General features: G+C 37.2%; 1 protein-coding gene across 1 annotated transcript in view; it reads right to left on the minus strand.

Annotated features, from left to right (window-relative positions):
* The window catches only part of LOC150092534 (DNA damage-regulated autophagy modulator protein 1-like), a 35,167-nt gene extending 29,308 nt beyond the window's left edge, over window positions 1–5,859 (minus strand). Inside the window, exon 1 of the mRNA XM_090414708.1 lies at window positions 5,790–5,859. Within this exon, the coding sequence (XP_090270834.1) occupies window positions 5,790–5,838 (49 nt within the window). The 5' untranslated portion in view covers window positions 5,839–5,859. The remainder of the gene's footprint in view (window positions 1–5,789) is intronic.
* Window positions 5,860–10,656: the final 4,797 nt, after the last annotated feature.

Below are 10,656 nucleotides of genomic sequence, written 5' to 3' on the forward strand. Positions count from 1 at the left end.
AAATAGACAAAGAATACTTTTATTTTTTATTATATTTACTTTATTATTATTCGTTTGAATGTAATCGCTTCAGCATCGCATGTTCACTTATAATGAAGTGGCTGAAACTTTTAAATGTAATTTTTGATTATTTTTTTGTTAATATCTTTCTCCCGAAAAATCGGGTTTGTATTCCTTAAACAAGAAACTGGAGCCATCGAATATCTCCAAGAAATCTTAAGTTTCTCTTATGTAATGACTGATTGATTGCTTAGAGGAAATGATTGTTCTTTAGTCTGATTCTGGCAACAACTACAAGTTAATGATTACTGAGAAGGTCATTCTTGATTTACGCATTTTATTAGTAATTTTATTAGTTTTTTTATTAGCGTTATTAATTAAAAGTCGTTTTCCTTCTAGTTATATTCATGGGCAATGAGTTCTGCTTTTTCTGACACACGTGGTAAGACCTGTCACTATTGCAGATGTTTCAAATTGATATAAGGAAAGACGAATCCATTTTGCAATGCAGACGAGGTAATTAAGTCTTCCATACACAGTTGCTTTGAAAACAATTGCCTATTGGTGAATAATGGGTTAACAGTTGTCTTGAGTAATTACTAACGTAAATTTGGTTACGAATGTGTTACTTGCTTTATTTGTATTCTCTAAATCGTTGTGAAATGAATACTAATATCTTACATAATACAAAAGTAACTTGTTGCAGAGGTGGTATGGCAGGTTTCATGTCAGCAATAAAATGAATTCTCTGGTTTCTTACGATAAAGTTCTTGCAAATGTATGACATAATGCACAGAATCTTCATTTTCCCCCATTTTATGAAGGTGGGGAGAGGAGAAAGAAGCATCCATGGAAGTTGAGAATGAATGCAGTGAAGAAGCGGTGAAAGAGCTAGATTTTTCTCTCATCGAGCGGTGCCCGATTAAAATGGATTGCATTTGGAGGTTACGAGCGCAGATAATGTGATTGAATTTAAGAATAATAGTGTATTTTAGCTACTATCATATACGCTCAGTCATATAAACGATATCTGTTGCAAGTACACAGCTATATCAGGTTAATTGTGAACGTTTTACTCTTGTTGCTTTCTGCTGATGCTTTGTGAGACGTTTAGCAAAACATGTATACACTATCACAAATTTAGCTATTAATAAGCTGAACTTTTCTTTCTCAATATGTTACTTGTTGCTCAATAGGTTTCTGACCATAGGTGACTTTGTAGGCATTGTCCACAAAGTATTCTTGGTTGAGATTTTTACAGGGTAGTTCACCATTGCTGTCACCCAACCTCAATTTTATCCGAGCTCGGTACCGACATATGGCATGGACGTATTCATGGCTGTAATCCATTTGTGTTCACGGGACCGGTTTGTCTGTTTTGGGGGACAAAAAACCCGAGTTTACAGGTGAAAAAAACCCTACCTCGGTATAAGGCCGGCTAACTCACCTTTAGTCGAAAGAGACCAGAGAAAGGTTCCTCACGTCACTGATGGGTATCGAACCCAGGTCTTTCCGACCACTCTATACTGACTGAGCTACGGAGGCTCGTGCGAAGAGCAAGATATTTTACTTCCGTAGGTTACTAACCTTGGTTTCAGTAACCTACTTAATGTCGCCTTAGTGTGGGGGTGCATTCTTATGTGAATTCATAAGAATATGTAGAAACTTATAAGAAACTGTAGTACATAAGCGGGGAAATTAGCTAATCCGAGAAGCATGTTCTGTAGTCAAAACATGGCATTTTTAAAGTCATTTCAGACCTTCAGTTAGTAAGATAACAGTTATAGGTACGTTAAATACATGGAAGCTTCTTCGTTTTAATAATTTTTATTGGAAGGACGAAAATTGAATGCAAATGATAAAGGTCTACTGCGAACAGCAACAGGATGTATTAATATCATTTTTCGAAAGGACGAAATGCGTGGTGGCATTGTAAATACTCATTCAATGGATAATATTTATAGATTTGCTTTCTCAAGTGTTAAACTGCTGATCATCGACTGCTGGTGATATAAAAACACACGCAAGAGTGCCAGCTACTGGGTAATCAGCAAGATGAATTTCCAAGAACTGATGCACGTGGATTTGTGACCTTCGTGAATAAACTTGTATTTATGCCAAAGAATCGGGACGTGACTTTGAATTCTTGTTTAGTCCCTTCAGTTGACTGAGCCACGCATGACAGCAGTAGGATAACATGGTCCATTTTGCTAACAATTTTTTCACTGTTCGGTACCCAAGATTCACTTTGCATCTTTAAGATCTTTAAGTCGCTTCAGGCTTTATTGTGGAATGAAAGACGACTTTTATACGAATTTTATAATGAAATATGTGGACAAAGTGAGCAAACAAAGAATTATTTGAATTAATAGAAAATTCAAAGAATAAAAAATAAATGGGCTTTGCAACAGCAGCGGATTACAAAAAAAGTCCGAAATAAACTTTCTAAGAAAAGTTGCAGGAAAAAGGAGGAATAAATGATAAAATACCTGTTTGGATTTATATTCTAAACAGATTACTATATTTTCCTAAGAAGGATAAAAATGAATTTCACACTAAAAATGCGCTTCAATGTTAAAGCTAATCTTTAATATGTGATTGCAAATTGAACATACAAATACTGTATATCAGTTTTTATATAGAAAAAAATATTTTTAAAAAGAAGAGGTATTACAAATTAAGAATATCTAATAAACAAACTGAAATGGAAATAGTAGAGTAATAATTAAGCCATGCTGTACTAGTATAGTATACTTACGATAAAGACCCAAGAGGTTATTTTTTTCCGGCGGTGTAAATTAAGTTAAGGGAATAATAAATCCCTCATTATTTTAAAGCCGGATACGAAACTCGGAGATCGAAATCTAAGTGTTTCATGCAGAACTATCGGCGAGTCCAAGCGTAAGTCAACACCTGGGTAGTACAACACTAGGGCAACTCGGAGCAAAGGTGGAACAAACTCCGTCACTATCCTTAATATTTTCTCATAATGTAAAACGCAGCTCCTACGAGATGTATTACTGTTTTACATTATGAGGAAAGGTCACTACCCAGAGGGGTTTCGACCTTTGTATAGGTGAAGCGGGCTCTAAAAATTAGGCGATCCCGAAAGATCGCCCATCTCAGCGTTGTTCCACTCAGTGACAGGCTCACCCCGTCACCGAGAAGAACTTCTCAGCATAGGCTCTACCCAGTGGCAGGCTCACCCCACCACCAAGCAGAGCCATAATCTCAGCGGTGGCTCCAAGCAGAGACAAGCAAAAACCTACCTCCAAGTGGAGCCTCTCAGAATCCAAGCCTAACCCGCACCGGTTTCAACCCTCTTTGGGGTCTCATCAGTGAGTAGGTAGACCTGGAAAATACCAAGGTTTAAGTGAACCGAACTTACATATACTCCTACTAACGAATTGCCAGACCGGTGTACTCATATATTATTACTAAGATAAAGACCAAAGAGGTTATTTTTTCTGGCGGCGTAAATTAAGTTAAGGGGATAATAAATCCCTCATTATTTTAAAGCCAGATATTACCCAGGTGTTGAACTACGCTTGGACTCGCCGATAGTTCTTCGGGATGAAACTCTTAGATTTCGATCTCCGAGTTTCGTATCCGGCTTTAAAATAATGAGGTATTTATTATCCCCTTAACTTAATAGTATACTTAATTACCGCTTGAGTACTCTACAGACCATCACTTTCTTTTTTTATTCACTGATTTCTGTTCCATCCGTAATGGGGGAAAAACTCTCCGCTATTAACCAGCAGTCTTCATAGAACCGATTAGTTTAATGAATTCCAGTTCCTTAGCCTTAAAGATCCATTGAATATGTTCTTAAAAATAAAGTCGGATTCACGGGATATTGGAAAATAATGTTTTGATAATGTAACCAGTAGTCGTCTATCATGTCACTATTAAACTATATTAGACATTTGCTGTTCTAACGGCAATCCTAGTTATTGGTTAAGTAAAATACGTTAGGAAAGTAGTTGAAAATGAATGCTTTCGCTCAAACATAAAAGTTCAGTGTACCTGTAATACATCTCCATCTTCTTCAGTGTTAATTCAATGCCCTTTGACTGCGAAGTAGTTACAAGAGCAATGTTTTTAATGATGTGGCACTTAATCTTTATCCGCAGGCTGTTATGGATAAAGAAATGAAGGCACGGCTGAGAGTGGGACCCAACATGTTAATGGAAGATGAGACGTTTTCCTCGTCTACTTGAAAACCTATCACTTCCTACTTGAGACTAACTCGCTTTCATTAGAAAGTCCTTATGAATATTCCTTGCATTCTGGATGGGACTCAAAATTAAGCCTTTTTGGTCATGTATTCAGATGTGTCAGAATAAAAGTAATCTCATAACTGACGTTTCAACTTCGGAGTCTTAAGAATTGATAACAAAGTGGTGATAAATAAATACTGGAAGTAGTGGAGGCTCGTGGCTTGAGATGAGATCGTGGGGTGCTGCAACTTTCGAAATATACATACACACTGTAAGTACGGTGTCCGCGCGGTTAGCCTAGTGGCTTTGTGCTTCGCAACCATATGCCTGGGGATGGAGTGTCCTAGGTTCGATTCCCGTCGGAGACGTGAAGAGCTGAAGGATCTTCCTCAGCCATAGCCAAGTTAGCCGGTCTTGGGCGCGGGCAGTAGGGTTTTTTCCGCCAGTTTATCTGGTGTTTTTCATCCCGCAAGCAGGCAAACCGGACCATTGAACACACAGGGATACAGCCAAGAATACCTTGAGGCATAGGAGTGACCATTCTATCCTCGTATTTCGGTTACGAAATCCAAGCATGCTTGGAAGGTTGTGGGCCTTAAAGGCCTGTTAAAGCCATTGGGATAGGGACTGTAAGTACAGTGTATACGTTTGGATAAAATATCAAAATTATGGTAAAAATTAAAAAAAAAATAGTTTCTTATCGATAAAATTATACAGTTTAGTATAATTCAAAATTACTTAAAAATAAACTCCATTATCATAACCCCAGCAATGTTCTAAAATAAAAACTATAACAAATGTTATGTCTTTAATTGTAATATTTAAAGAGACGGAGTAAACACGATAAGCACTACGAACACTCTACTACTGGAGCAAACTGCATATAAACAACAGTGGAACTGCGCGACGGACAGTGCCGCATTACGCTAATAGCTCGAATTTCACTATGATGGGCATATGCTTGCGCGCGTAGCAATATGACACTGTGGTAAACACAGTGCTGCTAACGTCCTTCGTCCTCCTAAGTGCTACAAGATGGATTTTTATTATTTTTTATACAAAATAAGAGAATTGTATAGGATTGTTGATGATAAAATTAAATATTACAAGCAAATATAAATAAATTAATAAATATATTTATGTATAGAGAAAAATTGGGGATGCAGCAGTTCCGCAGTGCCTATGCACGAGCCGCCCCTGTCTGGAGGGTGAAGAAAACTGATGGTTGTCTCAAGGACTCTCAATTTTTAGTTTCTTTGTAGTCCGATTTTGTATTTCTGTAAGTGGCACTTTAATATTATTTTTAAAACTACATTTACGAAACAATTTTCAAAGTTATTGACAGCATGTTTAAATTTAAAAATGCTACTATCAGTTATTTTGATAAAGATTAACATTACAGCCTGAACAGAAATTGAGTATTTTTTATTGTGAAAACAGTAAAATGGTTGCAGCTCAATACAGTACTCGTTTTTGTTCTGATTGGAAGCCTGCCATGTGACTACTTTTACTGAATTAACTGTCATTGTTTTAAGAAAGCAATGTATAATTAATATGCATACTTACCCACAATTGACGCTGTAGAAAGTCTTCGCCTATTAGGTAACCGTTCCATCTTGTAACTTTGAGAGGTTGACATAAAATGTATCCCACATGCGACACACAGAAGACACACAAACGACTGGTTACCCCCTAGGCTTTCATGAGAAAGCTGTTTCAAGGTTACCAAGCCAACAAACAGCAGATTTCATAAGTACTTTCGAACAAGGTAAACCAGAAAAACGGCGCTTAGTCTTTGCGCAGTAAGGTCTGTTTTGCACATTCTTTCTCTCCGTAAATAGGAAGATAGACATTAATTAGTTTTTTTTCTTATTGAACGTAAATGGACCTTTTTAGAGTCCTTCAAGGAATTAGTAAGCAAACATCAGACTCTCTGATGGTTCGTGCGCTTTTTCAATGCTGAAATTAAGGCACCAACACAGGAAGCGATGGTGTGTAATTCCCACTTTGTTTTTTTAGTTTGTGAGGAGCTGTTTACTGGTGTTAGAAATAAGAGACGTCATGCTACTGATGACGTTTCCTTTAAAAAGCATTTTGATTGATCTGTAGGGCGTATCACTCCTTGTTTTTGACTGACTGGTGCGGAGTCCAAACACCAGCACATTAGGAATGTTTACAGACTGGAATATACGGACAGTTTCTGCAAGTTGTATTATTTGGATCGTCTGCCGTGGAAAAAAAATTAAAATACCTTAAATTTATCAAATGGTCTGACTGCATACTTATGGATGTAAAGTATATGGATGTGCGGATGTATAGGAGTTATGGATGTATAGGTGACAATGACAATTAGTTTATGGATGAGCAGAATTCTTTTCTCTCATTTAGGGAAATAATAAAAAACATATTTGTGTTAAAGCGAGGAAAGATAGAGGAGTGTGGTTGGTCACTGAAAGGACCAAACTTGGTCCCTGAAACACTAAAATCATCTCATGAATATTTCCTGAATATTTCCTTGCCTTGTTGGCTAATGGTTGTGCCATTTAGTCGGCAGGACCAGGATGCAAGCTACCTTTATCAAGCTTTTTCACTTGAAGGTGAATTAAGCCCTCTAACACGAAAGTGAAACCATTTATCTACACATTCTCTGGGGTTTTTCTCCTAGTGAAAATAGACTAGTTTGTCAAGACACAATTATTTGATAATATATAGACTACACCCTCTGTCCAAAAAGAAACCGAACTTTTCGAAAATAGAAGAAACTAGTGGCGCTAGTTTCTTCTATTTTCGAAAACAACCTGCATTAGTGTTGTATCAACTGTTGATGACATTTGTTTCATTAGAAGCTGAGCTATAGTGCCAAGAGTGACGTTGTGTTTTGACGAACGGTCGGAAAATGAGTTTCAAACAGAGAGCTGCGATTGACTTTTGTGTTAAACTTGGTAAATGTTTTACCGAAATGCATGAAATGTTTCAAAAAGCATACGGTGATGCATGCGTATCCCGTACTCAAGTTTACGATTAGTTTAAGCGTTCAAAAGTGGTCGTGAGACGCTTGAGGATGACGAAAAGCCGGGCCGTCCAAAAACTGGATTGAGCGATTAACATCCAAAAACGTGCGTGGTTTCATCAAAGAAAACCCGAACTCGTCCGTGAGATTGATTGAAGATGAATTGGGGATTACAAAATCAACTGTGCACAACATTTTGACCGAGAGTTTGGGCATTCGTAAATTGAATTCGCGATTTGTCACCCCATAAATTGACCAACGACCAAAAAAAAAAGTATCGAATTGAACACTGCAAGGAACTTATTAAAACCGCTCGTAAGGACTCAAACTTCCTTGAAACGATCGTTACTGGTGACGAAACGTGGTGTTTTGAGTAGGAGCCAGATTGAGTATGAGCTAGGTGTTTTGAATATGAGCCAGAAACAAAGCTCCAGAGTGCTGAGTGGAGACCACCAGAAGAGGGGCATCCGAAAAAAAAATTGCTTGGTGAAGTCAAAAGTAAAGATAATGCTGATTTGTTTCTACGATTCCAAGGGCATCATCCATAAAGAATTCGTTTCGCCTTGACAAACGGTCAATGGTGAGTTTTATATCGAAGGTTTGAAGCGATTGATAGCGAGAATTCGTCGCGTTACGGCATGAATATCGTGACGACCGACCGTTCGTCAAAACACACTGTCACTCTTGTCATTATAACTCGGCTTCTAATGAAACAAATGTCATAAATTGATACAACGCTAATGAAGGTTGCCGCTTTCGAAAAAAATAAAGATACAACAGGTGGCGCCACTAGTTTCTCCTATTTTCGAAAAGTTCGGTTTTCTTGATTCATAACTTCATTCTTAACGAAACGTCGAATTGTTCTTGGACCTCCTTCATAGGTGGACCAAATGCCATGTCACAATTTCGAAGTCATAGAACTTGTATCGATGACAGGTTTCGCAAGCATCTGTCGAATCTGCGAAGCATTTGTTTATACTGCGATGTTGTTTATACAAGTAGATTGCTAAATGACTTAATGTCGCCTTTAAAATTTCAACTGAAGAACAAATGTCACTGTTTTCTCGCGACTACGCTGCGGGGAAACTTTAATGTGAAGGGGAAATCCGTTTCAATGCTAATGACATTCCTGGTTTTTTTCTTCAGGGTAGACAACGTTTCTTTTCTTTTCTTTTTATTTTCTAAGGATAACGTTTATGCGAAATTTTTAATTCCTGATGATACTTTCGTCTTTCTTACATTTCTCCATCCTTAATTTGTTGAGTTCTCATCCTCTTAGTTTTCCCGAAAGGATTGCAGTCTGAAGTACTTGAGAAAGAAAGCAATTCCTAGCATCACTTGAGGAAGTTGCATTTAAAAAGAAATATCTTTTCATCATGTAGTATTTATATTTATCATACTTACTCATATATAAACATTAATGTTTTCATGAAATCAAATAAAAAGAAATGGAATAGGAAGAATGCAGACGAAAATCAACAGAGAGGTGTTTTAGCTTTCTGAAGCTGTTCTACAGAGTTACCGTAAAGGTAAGATTGTCTAATATCTTGATGTTTTTGAGTTGTGGGAGCAATAGTAGGTTCATTCATTGGGCTTCTACTCTTTGTAAAACGGGATTCCCAGATTTCTATCTTATCGTTCGCTGAGCGTGAAAATCTCTCTTTCTGCTAACACCGAAGTAACTCTGTGCTTTCATTCCCAATGCATCTTCTGATGCATTCTCCATTCATCCTACTCACTCATACAATATCTTGCATATGAAATACCTTAAGCTTCAGGATTGCTTACAACCAATGCCTTTAGCACTGATTTCCACACCGTACCAATGCTGTGATGAAGACCTAGTCATCTTAAATGTTATCCAAGCCAGGATTGTCTTTATTTTTTCTTCAAGCCAATCTTAGTTCATCCACTTTTATGTTTAGCTTTTCCTGATACAATCGCATCAAATATTAAACTTCTGTCTCAAAAAAAAAAAAACTGCATCCCTTTTCGCTGAAGATGTTATTCTCTAGTAGCGAGTATTGAAATTCACATCTACCATGAAAATGCATACCGTAAAACACAAAGCGAATTTATATTGAACTGACTAAACATACACGCGTAACCACAGTATATTTAATAAGTAAATATTAATAAGTAAATATTTCGTCTTAAGTATCATAGGACATCTTCAGTACAGTTAATTCAAACAATACTAGGAATCGCATACAGTTAGGGCATATGATTACCATGGAATCCCTCTGTGCGTCCAGTTGCGTGTTAGAATTTTACACATCCTAAATTGTCTAAAATTATTTTACGCAATTTAGGATGACAATTTCCTACTTTAGGGATAGTAAGAATGTCACTACAGTTCAAATTGGGTCTGTGATGTAGGGCTTCAGCACTTTCTTTACATAAACGTTCATGTTTATATAAAGATCTATGTAGAAATTTTGTCTTTTTCAATGGATCCTATGGTTTAGGTTTTCAATTCCGTGTTATGCGAGGCCACATTTCTGCGATTTGATGAGATTGATATAGTCTTGATGTTCCGAAATGTGTGTATGGACAGATCTACCTGTCTGTCCATAGTAAGACAATTTACAGGAACATGGGATCTCATACACGCCAGGTAGCATCAGAGGTGAGAGTGTGTCTTAAGGAGAGGTTTGTAGGTAGCAGCCAGTTTATATTCCTTCATAATTTTTGAAAGACGTTCAGAGATGCCTTTGACATAAGGTATGGGAATCCTACGGGCTTGTTCTTGTCTTGGTTGATGTGTGGGGAGGTGACTGATTTTTTGAGTTGTTTTCGGATTGTATCCAGTTTGTATTTTTGATTATTTCCAATTCTTAGTTTAGAGATTCTTTAGAGGAGCAGAATCTGAGTACTCTGGTTACTAATGATTTAATGATGCCAAATTTCTGAGATGGATGATGAGCCGAAAAATTGTGAATGTAGCTACCTGAAAATGTCGACTTACGATAGATAGAAGTGGAGATAGAACCATCTTCTTTTCTTTGGATGTGTACATCCAGAAAGGAGATACCCTGTGGAGATTCTTTTTCTAGCGTGAATTTGATGCGAGGATGAAGGTTGAGTTTATCTAAAAACAAGTGTAGTTCTTGTTCAGAATGACCCCAGAAAGCAAAGACGTCATCGATATATCGTAGCCAGATTTTTGGTTTAGGATTAAACGTGAAAATGTTTTCTTCAAGGTGTTCTAGAAAAAATGTTGGCTGAGTTTGGCGATAAGGAATACCCCATTTCTGTTCCTACCTTCCTCTTGCTTGTAAATTTTCTCTTTCTAAGTGACGTATCCAGACGTAATAACAAATTTGAATAATTCCATAATATCGGATGGAATTTTTGAGTTAGTAAGTCTATCGATTCATTATGAGGAACATTAGTGAAGAGGGAGACAATGTCGAAGCTAAT

Source organism: Typopeltis vanoorti, chromosome 25 (genome assembly GCF_054136105.1).
Source record: "Typopeltis vanoorti isolate ZY-2024b chromosome 25, IOZ_Tvanoo_1.0, whole genome shotgun sequence".
NCBI lineage: Eukaryota > Metazoa > Arthropoda > Arachnida > Uropygi > Thelyphonidae > Typopeltis > Typopeltis vanoorti.